The 22,956-nt window shown below is 33.5% G+C and overlaps 1 protein-coding gene across 2 annotated transcripts; it reads right to left on the bottom strand.

The window, feature by feature from the left end:
- Positions 1–423: 423 nt before the first annotated feature.
- LOC113237237 (allantoinase-like) lies at positions 424–17,489 on the bottom strand. 2 transcript variants are annotated; one of them, XM_026473598.1, is made up of 10 exons: positions 17,155–17,489; positions 12,017–12,168; positions 6,433–6,547; positions 5,534–5,680; positions 5,296–5,353; positions 3,998–4,091; positions 3,228–3,441; positions 2,301–2,430; positions 1,899–2,104; positions 424–650 (listed from the first exon to the last, which is right to left on the bottom strand). In XM_026473598.1, the coding sequence occupies exons 1-10, from the start codon at positions 17,311–17,313 to the stop codon at positions 522–524; spliced, it is 1,404 nt and encodes a 467-aa protein (XP_026329383.1). In that variant the 5' UTR covers positions 17,314–17,489; the 3' UTR covers positions 424–521. The 2 variants fall into 2 exon arrangements, with proteins under 2 accessions (XP_026329383.1, XP_026329384.1); XM_026473599.1 differs by lacking the exon at positions 12,017–12,168 and having other exon boundaries at positions 17,155–17,243.
- Positions 17,490–22,956: the final 5,467 nt, after the last annotated feature.

Here is a 22,956-nt window from a genome sequence, read left to right as displayed (position 1 = left end):
AAAGTTACTGTGCCGGTACAAAAGTGGAACATTCAGAATCCAACACGTTGTAAAAAGATCTGCCTGGCGGAAAGAGAGGTATAAGTAGTATCTGTACACAATTATATCAGTTCAGTACTGATATGGTTTTTATCATGGATGCTGATTTAACAAAAACGTCGTGATTTAATATTCAGCGTTTTATCGATTTTTTCTTACTGTATTTTTTATCACTTTAATTTGATAAAGGGTTATATAACAAATTCGTTATGACGACATTCTGCTAAGATAAATGCAAAATATACAAGGGCTAAAAATCAATCTACTAAGACACAAAAATAAAAGACAATAAAAATATTTATTTAAAACAAAATTTATACTTTTAAACCAAAAATTAAATCAACATTGTTACCGTTGTTACGAGTATAACAAATAAAGCTTTGGATTATAATACATTGTACCAATTTAATTTAAGACCTGTATATTTACTGTATTTTGGCAAATAAACATGAATCTAATCTAATCTAATCTAATAAATAAATTTAAAAATTTTTTAGCAACAGATTTCCTTTTGGTTCTCCTATGATATTTCCATTTTCGAAGATTAGTTGACCGCGAAGGTAGGTTTGTTTCACTACTCCTTTTAGGTTCTTGTTCAAATAAGGCGATAACTGAAACCCCAAAAGGTGTAAACGTTTAATTTACAATTATCGCAACTGAGGGAGTTAATTTAACTAAACTAAAGAATAATGTGGATATTCCCTTCTACAAATCCCGGGATTTCACGAAACACATACAATTTGAAGATGCATATTATTTATTGAAATTTGTGTACATTGCTACAAATTATTGTCTCAAAAATTCATATCGAAATTGTGTTTCTATAGTGTTTTAGTAGCAGTAGAGCTCCTTGTGAAAGAGTTCGTCCAGGGAAGTACTACCTACTAACCTTACCTATTTCTACCACCAAGCAGTAATGTCAGCATCCGTTCAGTTCCGGTCTTGAAGGGTAAAGGTGGTGGTGAAATTACAGGCACATGGGACTTGTCAACTTATGTCTCAGGGTAACAGGCACAGTTTCAGTACCCCTTCAACGTTTTTGATTTAAAGCTCTGAATGGCAATGGACAGGCATGTAGCTTACCATCAGGTGCAGGACTTGTTCGTCCCGTCACTTGATATTATAAAAAAGTACTGACGTATTTAAATACACTAACCATTTAAAATATAAACATGAGACAATCTATATTTTGGAATGTTTAGAAAATAAACAGTAAAAAAAGTCATTGTATACGCATTGATGACGAAATGGTTATGTCCATAATAAGAAAACGTTCGTAGTTTAGGTAGATCAACTCCCTCCATCCCGATCACTATTAATTACCCAGAACTTACATTTTTTTATAGATTGATACATAATTATAGTTTTAAAATTTGAAAATAAAAGATAAATAATGATAGGAGACTATCTAAATCACAATCTCTCATGACTCTACATGATTTAAATTGTCATTTCCAATGACCCCGACAACAAGGAAGATCTTGAAATTACAATTTCATCAGAATGAGATACGTAACAACTAAACTAACTTCTAATGTTTTTAATTATTAATACAAAGATCGAACACTCAGAAAAAATTCCTTCGATCCGGTCGGATTTTTTCTGAGTCGAAGGAATTTTTTCTGAGTGTTTCTTCTGAGTGTTCGATCTTTGTATTAATAATTATAACAAACTAGTGGAGTAATTTCACAAAAAATAATTGAATATCAATTCAATAAAAATTTAATTCTAATGTTTTTGTCATAAGTATGTGTGGTTGGAAAAATGTGGAACTTTCCTTCCTTACTACTGATATCTAATAAAGTGTATATACTAAAAGGTAATTAAAAGTAATTGTGTTGTAAAATGTCAGTACTAACCTTGTTTTTATAGCGAATTATATCGGTAGAAACCTTGAATTGAGCTTCAGAGTCCAGAAAAACCAAGTCCGCATCTAGGCCAGGTTTTAAAGCACCCTTACGATCTTGGAGGCCGGCTAGTAGAGCCGGACCGGAACTGAGGTATTTTGATACGACGTTTAGGTTCAGACCACGAGCGTTTGCTTCCGTCCAGAATAATGACAGCCCTTGAATATAATAAAAGACGTTAATGAATATGACGAGTTAACCAATTTGTTAAAATTATTTACCAAACTTGAGCCGAGCAGTCTTCATCTTGTTAATAGAGTGATGTTTTATAATCTAGCACAAAGACGATGATATTATAAACAAGAAAAACAGAAATAGATATAAAGTGATGTAACTACTTGTAGAACACTTTACCAAACTGCACTGATGAAATTCCTCCCCAAGCTTCCAAGTAATTGCTGCACTTGAGATCGGAAGTACACGGTGAATGGTCAGACACGACCAAATCGATTTTATCGTCCAGCAGATACTTCCACAGAGATTCCTGAGGAATTAAACACCGACAGAGCAAAATAAGTGGATTCTCCTCAAATACTAGTAATAATAATTATATGTAAAAGTTTAAAAAATGAATAGGTGTCGGCTCGATTAAATCATTAATTACACTAAAAAACATGTTTTGAAGATGGGTAAAGTGCCTAAACCTATTTGAGCCAAAACGGTGGATTGGCAGTCTTTCCTCAGCGGGAACCCGATGTGCACATAATAGAAATAACATGGATTAGAACAAAACATCGAGTATATGACTAGCAATAGAGATGAAATGTCATTTAGTTTATTTGAAAACTATTCTGCCAAATCATTGCGGTGACAACTGCGCTCCGATTGGCCAGCCCGAATTCGAAACAATTGATGGGTGTCGTCAATTTTTTCACTTCAAAACGACCAGTTTAACTTGTGCTTTGCCATAATGGACGAAAATTGAAAAATTACATATTTAATATTATAATTACCGATGAAATGTGATTCCGTTTGTTTTGTTATTAAATATTTTGCTGGTTTTCCCACACCACCGAATGGAACAGCCCCCCATTGTTAGAGATATTATATTTATTACAATAAATACAGCATATTTTTGGAATATACGGAGACGTACACACAGGTCAGTTGTTGGCGCTGTACTATTCCAGCTTTCTAATTTGTGATTTCAGCGCAAGCTAGAGTTGATATTTAAAAGTGGCCTATTTGTCTGACGAGTTGCTAGGGATGGTTGGCCCTTATTTCGTCTCGATTTCTGGTTTTAAACTCGATGGAACAAAACAACATCTACCTATAACTTACTTTATTATCCTTGTCTCTTATAGGAGGAGCACACTTATACTCGCTGTGGCCAGACGGTATTTCGTCCGCGCTCAGTGTAAGGTAATGATAGCAGGTTTCGGCTGTGACCCCACCGCGCCAGGCGCTGTTCCCTGCAGCTATGCGGTTTTTACGAGCTTTCTCAAGCAGGGGTATAACGTCTGATGATGATACGTGAACAATGTGGACTCGAACACTATAATAGAAATTTAGTACTATTAATTAATGGAGTCGTAATTCATGGAGCAAATAGTTTTTAAACAATACTGAATATTATCTCAGTCCAGAATACTGAAAAAACCGACCTCATTAGTTATTCATCCCCTAGTTTGCCACTCTTACTACTGAGGTACCCTCTTTCCAACAAAAAAGAATCATCAAAATGGTTCGCAAAAGTGTTATCGCGTTATAACGTAACATACATACAAAAAATGAAAAAAAATAATGGCGAATTGAAACCTCCTCCTTTTTTGAAGTCGGTTAAAAAATAGTCAGTGCCCTATTCAGGTTATAAACGTTAAGTGTGCCCAGGCGATTATTCCGTACATATAAGAAATATCAAAAATCTTCAAACTATCACACTTAATTATTACACCCTGTATATTATACGTATTTGTTATAGTACGCACTAATATTCTGTTTTGTCTGGTTTTTACGCAACAAATATTTACAAACGTTGTACCGACAAATTACCTATGTATCATATTTCAACAACAACATAACCATAGATAAAGTATATTGTTTAAACGTACTCTGTTTTGTTGAGGAAACTCGAGATGAGCGAAATAGCATCTAATTCCATTTTCGAAGGTCGTGTCTCTAAATAAGTATGATAATCATTGGGATCTGAAATAAAATAAAGTAATATAATGTAATTTATAGGTACGCCATGTTCATTGACCTGTCAATGGTCACAATAAAATAAATGATGGCAATTCATTCGCACCCCGGTAATGAGGCCACATATGCAAAGTGAATATTTTTCAGGAGAGAGGTTTAAAGATTCTACGTGCAAAATTAGTCGACAACTTTTATATGTTTAAATAGGAGAGTTATAAAATTTCATATAAACATAATTTCGCTCAATCGGTGCTACATTGACTTAAAAATAATTTTGATAAAATTGAATCAAGTATTTTAAAGTCATCTGTAACATAACAAGTGTTTGAAGTATATAAAATAATAAGTTTGAAGTATACATACATAGGTACATATGTATGTATAATCTCAGTACAGAGTATTAAGAAAACCGACTTCAAAAGTACGTGGAATTACGTGTATTTGCTAAGTTTTATTGAAATATCCCCTAGTTCGCCACTATACAGGACTTGACTGGAGATAATAAAAATCGGTTCTCACTACTCAAAGTATATTGAGACAAAAACGCCTTGAATTGGAGAAATAGCAAAATCAACCATTAAAGTAATTGCCCCTAATTAATATTAATATTAATAGCTAATATAATATTAATATTAATAACGTTAAATAATTAAAGTTAGGCGCTATTTATAATAAAAATGAATCTTCATGCGTGAACAACCACCCTTCGAGATGGATGATTTTTTTCAAAATGAAATGGGACCACTATGGAAGTACCCCCTTTCCAACAAAAAAAGAATCATAAAAATCGGTTCACAAATACCGGAGTTATCGCGTAACATACATACAAAAAAAAGAAAAAAAAAAGAACATACAGTCGAATTGAGAACCTCCTCCTTTCTTGAAGTCGGTTAAAAATAGGCAAAAGTTTTACAGACACGTCAAAAATTTGAAATAAAATTAACAATCAACTGAAATCCATTTCCTGTACCATTACAAGAAGTACAATTGCGTCAGTGTAGCACCAAATGAGTGATTTGTTTCATATTATTAGTAGTTCGTATTACTTTTATGAGTTTATGAGTTTTAAGTATACCAAGGAAATTATAAATAGTTGAAATATTTTACAAATCCATTTTATAATGATTTCTTTTTTGTATAACCTGACGATGGTTGACCCAAGAAATCATTAACATGTTTTCGCATGGGTAGACTCTTTGGCAAACAATACCTTTCTTTTTCATTTTAGGCTTGTTTTTCAGCCTGTCTTCTTCCAATTCCGCGTGAAACTAGAAAAAATAATGTAGGTACTTGTTAGACGACAAACCTTATGTAGGACAATATTCATGTACCCGGTCAAACAGTTTTACATAGCTAGCGACTGTGCATATTAATTATACTTATATTTGCTCCTCTAAAAAAAATATTTTTTTAATAATTAATTTTAAGGGTGTCTAATACAGCCTTACCGCTAGAACTGATTCAGTTCCTTCCAAAGCTTTAAATGCCTTTTCCAAATCTCCAGGTTCAACGTTAGGAAACTCATCGACACCACTTGGACAGAGAAAACATTTGAATCCTACTACTCCTGCCTTTATTAGGTCTTTTAAAGAGTCCTGTAATAAGTTCATTACAATATTTAAGTATAAGTTTGACAGTAAGTAAACGGTAAAATAAGCCGAGTTGCCTCTAGAGTGAATTTTTTGGGATTTAATCTTTGCCTTACAAATAAATGGACGACGGGTCTAATACAAAAACCACGAAAAAAATGTCCCAAGTCAACCTATTTAAACGTAGTGACATGTCAAGGAATATGAAAAAACTAAAACGTTGAATTTAAATTGTAATGTCATCGCAGTACTGTCTAATTTTGCTTGCTTCGCTGTCAGTCAAACAAACGAAGACTAGAGCGTGAATGACGCTCTGTATACGATTTTAACGCCCTATAAGTTCGGACACTTTTTAGCGCGGACCCGACGTCCATATAATTGTAAGTCAATGGATTTAATGATAAAATTTACCATGAGCTTTTCGATGAAGGAAAAAATCGTGATGAAACCTACACGTCGAAGAAGGTTACAACCCTCGGAACACATGTGAAGTCCCCAACCCGCGTTGGGCAGAGTGGCGGAAAAAAGAACATCGCCTCAGAAGAGATCCGTGCCCAGCAGTGGGACTTATAAATAGGTTGATGATGACGATGATTAACTGTAAGTACAAAACAGTATTAAAAAACTATAAAGTTTGTGCCCAATTTTTCATGGCAATTTTAAACGTTATTGCTTAGTTTAAAAAGCAGTCACACGTATTAATAATACATTAAGTCATTTTTTTATTTATTTTATTTATTATTACAGAATTCTGTTACCTGGTTTCCCGGTATAACACCTCCCCAAAAACCAACGTCAACATAAACATTGTTTTTAGCGGCAGCGGCTTTAGTTCTTAAGTTTTCCACTGTAGTTGTTGGAGGTATAGAGTTCCTGTAACAACGAACATGGTAATTAATGTATGTACGAGTATAATATATTAAAGTACAGATTTATTTTACGACCTCAAAATAATTTATTTAATCAAAAAATGTAAAAAAGGTTGCGTTGAAAGATTTTGTTTCGAGTATTGATTTATAACCGCACGAGAAAATTTATAGAAAATAAATCGAGTTAGATTTTTTAAATAAATACAAAACTTTCATTGAAAAACGAATCATCTTATCACAAAATGCAACCAGATTCTTTATTACATTATCATTGACTTACAAATAAATGAACGACAGGTCTAATACAAAAACCACGAAAAAAATGTCCCAAGTCAACCTATTTAATCAATTTAAACGTAGTCAATCTATTTAAACGTAGTGACATGCAAAGGAATATGAAAAAGCTAAAACGTTGAATTTAAATTGTAATGTCATCGCAGTACTGTCTAATTTTGCTTGCTTCGCTGTCAGTCGAACAAACGAAGACTAAAGCGTGAATGACGCTCTGTATACGATTTTAACGCCCTATAAGTTCGGACACTTTTTAGCGCGGACCTGACGTCCATGTAATTGTAAGTCAATGTACCTATATTATATAAAAATGAAGTAATGTATATTTACCTATATTTTACAATGCTGAGAAAAAAGTATTTCATGAACTGAATAAAAATATAGATAATGTGTTAATTTAAAGCGGAGGTTCCGATACTTTTTGTCTCGTAAACCACATGCCAATTTTTTCTGTTTTGCCTTTCTAATATGGATTTATTTCACAAATTCATCAACTATGTGTTTTCAATTTAACAACTGATACAGTGCATTCACTTTGAATTGGGAAACTTTACAAATATATATATATATATATATATATATATATTAAATTTATACATTTATCTAACCGAACATACCATATCTTGTTTGTTGTGGAATGTTTGCTCCATAGGTATATGTCTATTGTAAGAAAATATTATGTAAGTTCCTGTGTACTATCTATTATAATATATTACCAGATATCTGTGTAATATAGATTATTCCATTTATGAAAAGCCAAAATTTTAGTCACTACCTACCAAAATGAGCTCATATGCATATTCATTAATTTGCATTTCATGTGAGAGTAATTTTCACGTTAACTTTCTCTACCTAATTACAATAGCATTTTTTATTATTTAAATATTCTAGAATACTACCATGAAGTATTACTTAATATTGGAGTGTAGTATCCTGAAATATTATTTAATAGTTCAATATTCGAATACTTAAGTAATACTTAAGCACCGAAATCAGGTAGAGAAAATTAAACTCAAAATTATGGTACAGAGTACAGATTGCTAAACTCACGACTATAGTAGGTGTTAACCTTGTCAGGCCGTAGTAAAGTGACATTTTTAAATATAAATACTTTTTAGGCTTGAACGTAATTAGTTAATATATATATTCCATTATTGTTCTTATAATTATTAGTAAACATTATACATACATTCATATCTTAAAATAAATTATAATTTGACTATTAACTAAGTATATTCATATATTTACATCAAAAAATAAATTGATATTTTAAAATATTAACAAATAGTAGCATAGAATAGATAACAATTAATTAATGTACTTTATCTGTAGCAGTGACACAGACATGATAGGAATCTTCGAAAAGTTCTGGCATATTATAATAGCCTTTTTTAAAAAAAAAATTCATTAACTGTTTTTCGAAGACCATTATTTTCTCCAAAATTTTAATGTAACTAGAGACGTGAGTATATATTTTTCACCTCAGCAGCTCGAACAAGGCTATTTTGCTGTGTGAAATCAGTGAGCAAAATCTTATTTTGCTCACTCCGTGAGAAAAAGTAGCTTTTTGCTTTTTAAGTGGAGACTTGTCATTTAATGCGAAGGGGTCTAATACAAATTCGACATATTTCAAAATCAGTCGCTCCGTCCCTTTCACTTCATTGAAACAAGAAAAAGGAAAAAGAAAATTATGGTTTATTCGTACTTCGATATTTAAGCTACATAGTAGACCCCCACAAAATGGCTGAACGAGTGCACGTTCGGAAACTCGTCAATTCATCTAAAAGATAAATTATGTGAGAAATACAAATACGATTTTATACTATGATAATTTAGTTTTTACAATTTTCATTAAAAATAAAGCAAGTGTTGCAATAAAAATATGCTAAATTTATAACGTCAATTAAAGATAACAATATTTACAATGTGTGATTTCAATGAATACAAGCGAGAACGTTCCGGAACGCAATAAATAAAAGCGCGCTTTCTTTTTTTTTTAATTCAAAATTTCTTATTTGCTTGCGATAGGTACTTCTTTGATAGTTAATTGGATACCTACCTACGTAATAAAATAGAAAATATGAGCGATTCCAGTGAAGACGACAATTTTTTAACTCCTCCAGAGTTAGTTGAAACTGTTAAAAATGCTGAACTAAGTTTCTTGCCTAGTAAATCTCGTGAAAAGTACCTGAAAGTCTACGAACATTTTGACAAATGGAGGCACGAAAAGGGCGCAGGAAACACTATGTCGGAAACTGTGCTTCTGTCTTATTTCATTGAAATGTCGCATACAAAACAGCCGTCAACGATGTGGAGTATATATTCGATGTTGAAAGCTACATTACAAACTAAAAATAACGTCCATATAAACACTTACGCAAAGCTGATTGCGTTTTTGAAAAGATCGGCCGTCGGCCACAAATCAAAAAAATCGAAAGTTTTCACGGCTGCTAATATTGAAAAATTTCTTAATTAAGCTCCAGATTGCACTTTCCTAGCCGCAAAAGTAAGTATTGAATATTATTACTGTTGTCGTAGCGTTATATTTTAATTGTTAATACAATTTGGACTTTGGTAGTTATGTTATCAATTTCTATCAACATAATTATACTTACCTACTTAAATGTGTTGTTTTGGCGACTTGTATTGGAACTTTATGGTTAAAAATAACGCTACATATTATGAGAAATCCACGTTTAAGACTGCTCTAAAAGACACAATACTTATTGACGTTTTATTTATGTTTCAGGTCATCCTTATCATTGGAATAAACGGAGCATGCCGCTCCAACGAGTTATTGAATCTAACTCCTAATGCCATTGAACAACATTCCAGCGACCTTCTTTTGATTAACCTGCCAAATACGAAAACAAATATAGACAGGTCGTTCGTCGTCCGTGAGGAATACGCACACGTTGTCCAGAAATATAAAGCATTGCGCCCTCCCAATACGATCACAGGCCGCTTTTTCATACAATATCGTAATGGAAAATGTACGCGGCAACCGATGGGTATTAATAAAATAGGAGCGACTGCACGAGAAATCGCAACATTTTTAGATTTGAAAGAGCCGCAGCTATACACTGGCCACTGCTTCAGGCGAACATCAGCCACTCTTTTGGCAGATGGAGGAGCTGACCTCACAACGTTGAAGCGCCATGGCGGTTGGAGATCAAATACAGTGGCTGAAGGATATATCGAAGATTCAATAGAAAATAAATCAAAAATCTGTAAGCGTATTATAGATTCGATAAACCTAAAACAGACTTCGCATTCTTGGGCACAACCTAGCACCTCCAGTGATGCGAATCATACCCAAACCCGCCCAGAATCACCAACTTTTACGGTGCGGGAAGGGTCACAATCCAGCTCAACTCATAATGAAACCTCGACCACTACTCAAGTAGCAAACACTACGACGATTACTGTTCCAAATAAAACAGTAACTTTTAATCTACAGAATTGTACAAACTTCACGTTCCACTTTTAATTTTTTGTAAATTCTGTATTTTTGTAATATACAATGATGCATTTGCTTTCATGACGTGTTTTTATTACTTGTCCCTTTAGTATATATATATGTTCTCGCTGCTGAGGTGAAAAGTTGTATGTATCACGCGAGAGCAAAGTTATTTTGCAGCTCGTATTTTTGAGTCCCTCGCTTCGCTCAAGATTCTAATTCTGAATCACTCGCTACGCTCGTGATTCAACTATAGAATCTTTCGCTTGCTCAGGACTCAAAAACAGCACTCGCACCAAAAAACGACTTTGCTCTCTTGTTGAACAAATAACTATTTATTAACATTGTATATGAAGGAGAAAGAGAATTTAAGTTAATTTTGCTAACGATTAGTACGTCTATAGTAACGTCATATAAACTTTAATGGAGTGTATAGTATGTAGTATAGTATATAGGTAAGTTATATATACTTTATAACGAATAAAGAATGTTATATGTTTTAAACGAAATTACAGTAATAATTATTAAATTACATTAATTTTTAAAAAATATATAAGCAACTTAATACTATGTATGTTCATATTTATAAGTAAGATTTACAAAAATCCCTTTGATCTATGGTGTTTAATATTCTGTTGCATTTCGTCTGAAGAACAAAAATTGGTTAAAAGTTACTGCAATGCCCTCACAGTATAATCTCATAGGCCAGCCGCGAGTGAGCAAACGCATAATAAGTTGAGAGCTGTTTTTGGTTAGTAGGTAATTGTCTTAGATCATTTTATTGTATGAATAAAGACAAACGGTTCAAAAGTTTTTACATATAGGGTTTCACTCTTGTAGATTCCATTAACGTCTCATGCACCGCCTACTATTTTTTTCAGTGACATAGACCCCTTGTAAATGGACTGGACGCCTAGGCGTCGATACATACCACTTTGGGAACCGTACGTTTTGAGTTACTGTTAAATTATTTTATATAATTTAATAGTAGTAATAGGACAGGCAGACATATATATGTATGCAGATGATGTAGCAGCAATTATTACTGGACCGACTCTTGACGCGTTAGTACAGCTCCTCAACTCTGTTGCGTATGACCTAGCAGGCTGGTTTCGGAGCAACGGATTGATATTAAATCTTACAAAGACGCAATTCATAAAAGTTTAGACCTTTCTGGTAGGCCCCGCCGACCACTTATATTCAGCGTAGACGGTGTGCGTGTAGAGCAAGTGCAGATGGTATCCTTCCTTGGTTTCCTGGTAGATCAAGCATTGACTTGGGAGGAACACATTGACCATCTTTGTGGAAAACTGGCGAAGGCATGCTTTGCTCTTAGTCGTCTCTCTGCGACACTTACAAAAGCCAGAGTTCGTGCATGCTATTTTGCCTACGTACAATCAGTACTAGAATATGGCATAGAATTTTTGGTATGTAGGTTAGTATATTTCTTTAATATCAGTTTATAATGCAATTCATTTAAAATACATTTGTTTAGTTAATATTCTCTTTGACATTAGTACTAAATTGACATGTAATGGAAATTATGAATAAATTATTATGATTATGATTATAATTAAGAGTACAAACAATTTTTGTACTTAGTAACGTATTATTTAACAGGTGTGATTGATTAACATTATATCGATATAAAAAAGAGACAACAATTATTGTAGAGATTTATATATTTTAATATAATTATGATAATTGTATGATATGACTTACAGTGGCATATCGACGATGGTGGTTATTCCACCAGCTGCTGCTGCGTGAGTGGCGGTTCTAAACCCTTCCCATGCCGTACGTCCAGGTTCATTTACATGTACATGAGAATCCACCACACCAGCCAGTAATGCTAGGTCACCACCATCTATGACCTATATTATTATAATGTTAATATTAATTTGCGGCATTAATCAGATTCAGACTTTTTCTTATCGTATCAATGGCATACACTATAATGCATGTTGTGATTTGCTAATCGGCGGAAGGTACTCGCCGATTGTTACTCAGAGTGCGCTAGGCGTACATGAAAGGAAAGAAAAAGCGCGAGGAAGCTCCTTTTGTGCATCCCAGATTCAGATTGATGTGAATTACAATCTCAGTATAGAGTACTAAAACAAATCGACCTCAAAAGTTAGTGGAATTACATCTATTTGCCAAGTTTTATTGAAATCAGTGACAGGAAAGTGAGCGAAACTGGATTCATCCCCTAATTCCACCCTTAGAGGTGGAATATTTTCTTCAAATTAAATGGAACCACTACCCAGGTATCCTCATTCCAACAAAAAAAGTATAATGAAAATCTGTTCACAAAACACGGTTATCGCGTAACATACATACAAAAAAAGCATACAGTCGAATTGAGAACCTCCTCCTTTTTTAAAGTAGTTTAAAAAAGGCAAATTTATTTCAGGACCGAATCGTATCTAGCTAAGGCCTAAAGTGTCTGTATAAAGGAACAAAGACTTTTAATTCTATAAAACAAATGAAAAATAAACGACTACATATAGAATGACATCTAAGAGAGGGGGTAGATAATGGCTGGGTGAGGTAGAGAAAAAGACTAAAATTCTGAGATACGATGGGAAAGGCCAATATCCAGCAATTTTAAATTTAATACATTAGCTGCTGCAAATCTAGGGTTGAGATTTTCAAAACGAACTTTGACTTCGACAAAGCAAAAATGCAATACGCTAGTTTTTTGTACTTACTTACACAAGGAACTATGCCTGAGTTTTAAGTAAGAAATTACGAAGTATACTCAACGCTTAGCTTAATTTCTTGCTTAAACTTAAGCAAAGTACGTTTTTTACGTTTGTTTTATAATTGAGGCTATCAGCGCAAAAGTGGTGTAACCCACATTAATTTTTTTTTCTATAATATTACTTTAAATACTGCTGGAATTACATAAGTAATTATTTTATACTTAAATGCTATTTTCATATATAAAAAATATTTGACTATTAAATTTATTTTATTTTATCTTACTTTAGGATGCTAAGTTACACCACCTTGCACCACAATATTACTTTAAATAATAGTAAGGTACATGGTTTATGTACTTAAATATTTTATACTTAGATGCTATTTTCATGTATAAAAAATATTTAATGAATGTTGGCGAGACGCTTGCCTAGAAAGATTTAAAATCCTTTGCTCTGTAGCCCCGCCGCCCAATTTTTTTTGTTATGATATTACCCATTGCTTAGAACCCCTGTAATAGACGGCTGACGTGCATGATGTTCATGTATTTTTGTGAATGTACTACTATTAGTTTAAAAGAAAAAAAAGACAATTATTGTGACGTTGCTGCGGATCTGTAGCCACGCCACGCCATTATTAATACTTGTAAATGCAATTTTAGCTATTTTTCTGAATTTGGCCAATACACAGACGATGTACATTTTATACATATAAAAAAATAGGCGAAATGAAAATTAGTTCAGCTACATTTCAATGTTCAAGTTGACTGTGAGTCCATTTGTCTTTATCGCCTATCAATAATGTATTAGCAAAATTGGTAAACAATATTTTGTAACATGAATGTGAAGACGTTTCAATATTATAAAATTTGACAATTGAAATGTAGCAGAATTTGCTCACTATTCGCCAAGGTCAATGCTGGTCGCCTATTTTTAACCGACTTCAAAAAAGGAAGAGGTTCTCAATTCGACTGTGTTTTTTTTTTTTTTTTGATACGTGCTTAATACAGAGCGTTATACATTGGCTAAATTAAAAAAAAACTAACATCACTCACAAAAATTATTAATAGGTAGCGTGGCTACAGAAAATTATCCGTAGCCACGCCAACGTAATTGTTTTTTTGTTTTAAAGTAATAGTAGTACATTCATATATAATCTCAGTACAGAGTACTAAAAAAACCGACCTCAAAAGTACGTGGAATTGCGTCTATTTGCTAAGTTTTATTGAAATATAGTTATAAATATAGTTAAAATATATATATAGTTATAAATAAATATAGTTCGCCACTATACAGGACTTGACACTGGAGATAATAAAAATCGGGAACTCAAAGTATATTGAGAGAAAAACGCCTTGAATTGGAGAAATAGCAAAATCATCCATTAAAGTAATTGCACCTAAATTAAAGTTAAGCGCTATTTATAAAAATGAATCTTCATGCGTGAACAGCCACCCTTCGAGGTGGATGATTTTCTTCAAATTAATCGGTTCACAAATATCGGAGTTATAGCGTAACATACATACAAAAAACAAGAAGAACATACAGTCGAATTGAGAACCTCCTCTTTTTTTGAAGTCGGTTAAAAAAATACACGTACATCATGTACTTCAGCCGTACATTACAGTGGGTAATATCCTTAAAGGATGGAAAAAGTAATATCTTATATAAAAAATAGGATATCGGGGCTACAGAGAATGTCACCTTAAGAACGTATTTTATCCAGCTATTTTACATGACAATTGACGAACAAAACAATACGACAAAAAGAATACAAACTTAGAGGAATAAAAAACTATAAATAGTATCAAATGCTGGTGACATTACATGCACATGGGACTTGTCAACTTATATCTCAGGGTGACAGGCGCAGTGGCAGTGCGCCTCAGATCTTTGCGATTTAAAGCTCTGAGTGGCACTGCAACTGTTATGGACACGCGTGTAGCTTACCATCAGGTGCACGACTTATTCATCCCGTCAGGCCGCATATATACGCTAAGAAAAGCTGGATCTATGCAAGAATTAGTGTCGTTTCTACACACGAACTGTGTACAAAGCGTCGGCGCCGGACAAGAAAAAAATCTTATCTACCCCCGACACGACGCGCTCTGCCGCTATTGCATAGGGCGCATTGTCAGTAAACGAACGGTTATGCGTGTGGACTGATTTTGCATAGTATCACTGTTGCATCACTAATTTTTGCTACTAATAAAATGCATGATTTATTTTTTGCTACTAATAAAATGCATGATTTATTTATAAGTTTAGTAGAGGAACGACCCATATTGTGGGACAAAATCTTAGAGATTTATAAAGATAAGCGACGTACTTTTGAGGCATGGAGAGAAATATTTATTATTCTATACATACAATTTGCAATTACCATTTTTTTATTAGTAGTCAACATATTTCTTCACACAGTCAGTAGTAAAACGACAGCTACCTGGAAGTGCACTGACACGTTTACCCTACACACGTCTGCCCGAAAGCATTCGTATCGTGTACATACTCATCATTTTCTTGTCTGCAACAGACACGAAATATTTTCGTGGATAGATCCGAGAAAATTCTTGTCGTGTACAAGGCCATTGTCGTCTCTTCTGTTGCAGACACGACGAATTTCTTAACGTGTACACGCGCCGCCACTTGATATTATAAAAAAAAATCAAAACGTGCTCGCACACATGTCATTGTTTTTATAAACATGAAAATAGCATCCAAATGACATAACGCGCGCTACCGGAAGTAACATAACTTTTGCGCTGATAGCCTCAATTGTCAAAGGTGTAAAATGACTTTATTGGAGACTCTAAAATGTCACGGCGAATATATAATATGGTTACACATGGCAAGTAGGTATATATAGTTCTGTAACATAGTTAGAAATTATCATTATAACAATAAGGAATGAAACACAGTATCCACTTATTTGTTAAGAATTCCAAATGAATAAGTAATGTCAACTCCAGATAAGCTTCGTTACATAAGATAATGTAATATGCCTAAAGAAACATATCGTCGGGGATAGTGCAAAGGCGCGTAGCTTACCTAAGTATACGTTATGAAGTTGCCATTTCCGTAATTTAGTAGCCAAACCAAATCCGCGTAATAATCGTGACAACCAAACTAGCGTAATTTACTGGAGTCTATTGTTATCAGTCCGTAAATAGCTTAAATTAATGCTTACTGTGCAAAAATAAGTGAAAGTCTGTGAAAGTCTTAGTCATTGAAATAACAAAATAATAACGTTTAAACCCACTCCTGTAAAATTAGATCACGTGAAGATACGCGCTTCTTACCAATACTACATACGCGCCTTTGCACTATCTCCGACAATATTATTATTGATCAGTAGCCAAGATACAACTAGACGAATGTCATTGAAACCAAATTGAAACATAATTAATTGCATGTGAATATTTATATATGCTGCATTTATATGTCCTCCTTATCATAACTAACGTACATATTCGACATTTTTAGCAAAATCGAGTTATTATCACATCTGGGATCAGCGACAGGATAATAGATATTCTACCCCCTATATCGGTTTTATTAAATCTTATTTAGTTTCAGTTTTATTATTCAGTATTAAGCAAAAACAGTATTATTTATTTGTGTAGGTGACAATAAAACTTTAGGTGCCAATATATTTTTTTTGTGATACCAAGTGAGGGAATAACAAGTCGTGCGCCTGGTGGTAAGCGACACGCCTGTCCATAACAGTTGCAGTGCCGCTCAGAGCTTTAAACCACAAAAGATCTGAGGGGCATTGTCACTGCGCCCGTCACCCTGAGACATAAGTTGATAAGTCCGATGAGCCTATAATTTCACCAACACCTTTAACCTGCAAAACCGGAACGCAGTAATGCTCACATTATTGCTTGGCGGCTGAAATAGGTAAGGTGGCAGTACTTCTTTGAACGAACTCTTTCACAATGAACTATACTGCTATTAAAATTTTAAAGTTACCGAAATGCATTAGTTATGACAAGGAGGGCATCATAGATTTCATTATATCAGGGATCTACATATATACTTTCATAGAAATAACAAACTATTGATTGTTTGTCTATACCTTATCAACATACGCTTGTATTTATAGCCCTACGTGTGTTCCTAAAACTACTAAATTGCAGTTATCCCATGGTAACCTACCTTAATTTTTCCCTTATTTTCAGCAATAAAACAATCACTTTCCTTTCTCTTGAGCAATTTCTCGATTTTCCCATTTTCGTCGACCAAAATTCCGCCATCGAAGATGTCTGAATCAGTGACAATGCGCTTGCTGAGAAATAATTGCTTTGTAAAGGCCATTTATAAATGTATAGCGTTATAGTGTACTTGTCTGACCAGCTACTGTAACCGTACTGAACTATTGATCACTGAAGTAAATCTGTTAAAGTAACGTCAGCATCACTAGATAAACAAATCGAGAGACGCGACTGATAACCGTGTTATTACGAAACTATTGGCCTCTCGTGCCGATAATGAGCGGTCGCTAAGTGAATGGATCATTATGATTTTAACTAACCGAACGTAACGAGGTTTAGAAGAACTACGAATACCTAGCGTAAGTCAATCATCATCAGAACTATGAATGATTGAACTTAAATGTTTGCTGTCCACTTTGCGTTGATTTTAGTAATCCTCAATCAATGCGTTTAGTCGCGCGCCATATCAAATTTTACGATAAAGTCACCATATTTATGGATATAATCAATACTAGACATAATTGCTTACAATGTCTGATTAAGTAAAGCCAACTGTTTTAAACGTTTGAGGTTTTTAAAAAATAGGAGATTATGCAAAAGTCAAATAGAGGGACACAGTTAGACACAGAATCCACTTAGTAGTTTGTCTCCAGGGATTTTGAATAACCAAATTTCAACACCAAAACATTATTTTCCATCCTCTGAAAACATGTTATGCAAAGAGAATTTAAGCACTATTATGAAGAATGTCATGTCATGTCACGTCATGAATGACAGCATGTTTTGAAGGTATCACTTCTTAGAGGATGGAAAAAAGTTTCCATAGTCTAAGTATCACTTAGAGGCTTACTTTTCTTTTTTTTTCCATCCTCTAAGGCTTACTTAGAGGATGGAAATCACAAACAATACATTATCTATGCCTGAAATTCGTATCAAAAAACCTATATCAAATCAAAGTTTTATTAAGTAATCTATTTAAAATAAAGTTAATAAACTAACATCTTAGGTATAAAGTTATTTGAAAGGCGAAACAATAGCTAATATAAAGGCACAGTAATCACAGAATATATTCCTTAATAAAGGAAATACAAATTATTAATAAAATAAACATTCGTTTACAGGGGCTTACGCCTTATAGAGTATAGTTTATAGGCCTTTCCTGATACTGCCATCAAGCACAAACGACAATTAAAATACAATTAAAAATCGAAACTATTCAAGAACAAACAAAACATATAAAATAAAAATAAAATAAACCTGCCTCTCAATTAGCCATTTCCGCCTAAATATCTACAACGATTGAGAAACTTTCCGTTTTAGTCCGTAGGAGAACACGTAGTAATAATCGTTAATAACCCTAATCACACGTGTTGAAAATCCTATTCTAAAAGAAATCAAATATGATCTTTACTCTGCATTCTGTTGATACTAGTTGTGGTGATTCATATAGATATACCTACAAAGTGTGGCTGACAGTGGGACTTTTTTGACAAATGAATATTGATGTCAGTGTTGTTAACAAATTAATTTAGGTACGGACAACGGCACATCACAGTACACATTTTTGTTCGAATTTCGCCTCCATTGCAACGGAACACGATATGTCAATGTGTAGCTTGATGTGCTGGCGTGTACAGAAAGATTCGAATTACCATTATCCAGTTGAATATTACTTACGATTCACTCTATTCCTGATAAGCTGTAAAATCTATATATCAATATCAAATGCTATCAGGCAACATTTTTTGCAGCACAACTTCACGTTCTATTTAATAAAACTGTATTAAAACCAACTACGTTTTTATTTAATTCAAACTTTGCACAATATTTATGGATATCAGAGTATTTACCGAGTTTAACATCAATATATTAAAGTTTATTAGTATTATGGAATCCCAGCATCCCGGAATTTTGTAAATAAATAAGTAAAAAATTACAGCCCTCAGTGCAGTGTCTCTCGGTTTCCCATAGAGGATCTTTTAAGTTTATTATTATTAAGATTTAATTATTGTATTAATTATTTCTTGTAAATCAATCCAATTTTTCGTTATTGTAAAATATTTGTGACTTGTAACTTTATTGATACAAATAAATGACTATGACTAAATCGAGGAATTACTAATTTACTCATGTATTTTAACACAAACATTTAGTAAAGATGTGCGGGGGCTGTACGGTTGCCATGCTGGTCTGCCACGCAGAGATCCCGGGTTCGGTCCCGGACCGGAAGAAATATTTGTATGGTCTACTATCATTTCTCTCGTGAGTTTAGGTGGAATTAGTGGTTGTTTATGTGTCCATGGCACACGCGATACAGGGTTTCCCTAGTGTGGGGCTATGAGTGTGTGCGTTAAAAAAAATGTTTTAATCAGATAAAAAACCTACACTAATAAGTGTAAATTAACAAAAAAAAATTAAGAAATTTGTTTTTTTAGTTGCAAGATAAACTACTGATTTTTACGGTAAAAAGAAAAGTTGTGAAATTTGAATTGGATGTTAATAAATAATGGGAGTAACTGACCCCAAACTCCACTCAGGACGTTTGGGATAATATTTTCTAAGGTCTTTGAAGTGAGTCCATTTGTATACGGTTTTAACCAACGATATCTATGTACTAGAGACTTTGGTTTTAACTTATTCTTTCTACGGCCTTAATACAATTTTCTTAATTATTTTTCAATATTCTTTTTGAATTTATTACTTAAAAACACATTACTGATATTATACATTACTCATGTAAATTTTTTTATCAACTTGTCATTCATATCATAACATTAACAGACCCTAGTACGAGCCTGATTTTTCTGTCTATACATGTCGTCAGTGTTTATGAAGTATATTGTTCGATAAATGTTTTTTGCTATAACCAGCTTGTCAATCATCATTATTGTATTACAATGGACACTGTATTATTACATATTAATGCACACCGACGTGGGCGACGGGCGCTCGACACCATATAGTTGACGAATCGCCCAGCAAATGCCAACGCCTCACCTTGAACTTAACCGAGAGCATGGCACGCGGGATGCTTCGGTCACCACCCTGCGATGCTGCCGAACCTACTGCAAATATATACAATACTCGTTTACTCTCAAAACCTGGAAAGCGTCAACATTCGACCGGTTCCTCCAGACTATTTTCAAAAAGACAAATAAAAATAGCTTCTAGAGAAATCTACATTTAACGCAGTAATTTCATCATTACACACTGTTGTACTTTCTCATCTTAAATGTAACACCCTAAATCACATTTATGTTCTTTAAAGAAATAACTTCCTTATAGAAGCTAGGTCACAAATCTAAGTCATGTTTGAGCGCGTGAAAACAAGGACAATGCCAATTTCAGGGTCCACTTAGTTTACAGTTAGGTATCGTGGCGACGATGTGTCGAGGAACAATGCGAGTGACATTGGCGGGAAGAAAGGAAGGAACGCTGCGTGCATAGTAATAGGCATAGCGCCCACTGCGCCAGCGTACCACGTACAATGCATGCACCAACCGCGTCTGACGGTAAAGGACCGTCAGAAGTAGACAACATTTGTAACACAGCTTAGTGTTATACCTTTTCTTTGAGTGACAACCCTTCTACGGAATAAAACTAGCATTGATTATATGTGATAGGTACTCCTAACAATACATTGTAACAAACTTAGTCAATCAAAATTAAAATATTTCCTTTGAAATTGACTCAGCACTTTTACTTTTAAATACGTACATTTTACGTATAAATACGTAATAAAAATTACTGAACCTAATCAATACATTTATTAATTAGTGACTAAAGTGAGTCTGCAGGTAAACAAATTTGGTCAAGTCATCTTAAAACTGTATGAGATTTTATATCACGTGATCTATAACTTTTTCAATATTGAGTCTTCATTTGCAATGTAATTTCTAATCACAATCGTAATATTTGGTTGTTAACGTCCTTACTCAAATAGATGTGGCTTTCTATTTTTTCACTATGTTCTAGTATTTAACATTATTTTATATACTATAATAAATATAATTTATGTAAAAAACTATAAGCTCCATAATTTAATAAAAGTATGGAGCTTATAGTGTTTTACCGTGACAAGTTGTGGCAACCTTTGATTAGGGCAACACTCATAATAATAAAAAATACCTGTTCTCAAACTAGGGAATTCCATGTACTAAGAGTACCAGAGCAACGGAATTCTTTAGCATGCCTGTATTGTATAAACATAATAATTCAGCAGCAGTAGAGCTCCTTGTGAAAGAGTTCGTCCAGGGAATTACTGCCACCTTCTCTATTCACCATTTCTACTGCCAAGCAGCATTACTGTGTTCCGGTTTTGAAGGGTAGGGAACTGGTGAAACTACATGCACATGAGACTTGTCAACTTATGTCTCTGGGTGACGGGCGAAATAAAGCTCTTGAGTGGCACTGCAACTGTTATTATGTGTATATATGTATCGTATGACTTGTTAGTCCCATCACTTGATGTTATAAAAAAAAAACATAATGTATGTATTAAGTTTACGACTTATTGATTATCCTAAATAAATCAATTAATGTGTTATACACAGACATACGTGTATCTTTCAAGTGTATAATAATATAAGTGTTAAAATTTGTACCCCATGTTTATCACCCAAACATGGGTCAGCCGCATACTAGCAGCATACTCAGTGACTTACATTGCGGCTTCATTCAATGTGGCGCTACAAAAGTGACGAGGTGGTTTTCAAAGTTTTTGTTTTAGATTGTATGTGACATTCCATTTTCAATCTTTATTTACATTTTAATAAGTGAACTCCGTAGATGCAATAAGAAAAATATGAGATAAAAGTGAGTTATTGTTCTTGTTTTATGGATATGAGATGTTAGTAAAATAATTTCGATTTATAAACCTGTTCTTCTAGAAATTGATCATAGAGTGAACGATATAATTCTTAATAACAGAGTCATTGACTCGATCGTTAATGCTATATTCGTACAAATTTGTTATCTTTCGAAATTGAACTGGAATTGTGCATATGAAATACCAACTTCAAAAGTTTTATAAAGCGATTTTTATTAAAAAAAAAAGGAACCGACTTCAAACTTTGCTTAAATGACATACAAATTGAAACTAAAAAGTTAACAATCCGTTACCGGAAAGTACGCTGATTCATCCCCTAGTTTGCCACTTGGAATATTTTCTTCAAATTTAAATGGTACCATTACTGAGGTACCCCCTTTTTTTTCTAGTAAAAAAATATCATCAAAATCGGCTTACAAATGCCGGAGGCATCGCGTCCCACAAAAACATACAGTCAAATTGAGAACATCCTCCATTTTTTTAAGTCGCTTAATAAGAACAGATTACCAACTATACAAATCCCTACCGTTAATGCGGCTTCATAGAATAAATGAGGCTATCAGCTTAAAAATGGTGTAACCCACATTTAGTTTGTTTTCTTCAACATTACTTTAAATGGTACTAATAGTACCTAATTTTTTTAATATTTTGATGTTATTTTCATGTGTAAAAATTATTATATAAATATAAATATTTATAATAACATATACATATAATGAAAATATTCAATTATAAAATTTTTAACAAACATGAAAATGACATCCAACTATTAAATAGTTATATACTTTAGTATAATTTAAAGTAATATTGTAGAAAAAATTAAATGTGGGTTACACCACTTTTGCGCCGACAGCCCCAAATTAGACACAATTTTTAAGTACATAAGAACTTTTTTATCAGTAAAATAAAAGAAAACCA

The sequence above is a fragment of the Hyposmocoma kahamanoa genome, unplaced genomic scaffold (genome assembly GCF_003589595.1).
Source record: "Hyposmocoma kahamanoa isolate Upper Pololo Valley unplaced genomic scaffold, ASM358959v1 93, whole genome shotgun sequence".
NCBI lineage: Eukaryota > Metazoa > Arthropoda > Insecta > Lepidoptera > Cosmopterigidae > Hyposmocoma > Hyposmocoma kahamanoa.
Note: the sequence above shows the minus strand (reverse complement) of the source record. Positions and strands in the feature narration are given on the sequence as shown.

Excerpts from the sequence above, each read along its gene's own strand:
- LOC113237237 (XM_026473598.1), bottom strand. The coding sequence starts at position 17,313 with ATGGCCTTTACAAAGCAATTATTTCTCAGCAAGCGCATTGTCACTGAT. Across the intron at positions 4,092-5,295 it reads GCCTAAAATGAAAAAGAAAG|ATCCCAATGATTATCATACT; the intron begins GTATTGTTTGCC and ends ATTTTATTTCAG. Across the intron at positions 651-1,898 it reads TAATTCGCTATAAAAACAAG|TTATCGCCTTATTTGAACAA; the intron begins GTTAGTACTGAC and ends TTGGGGTTTCAG.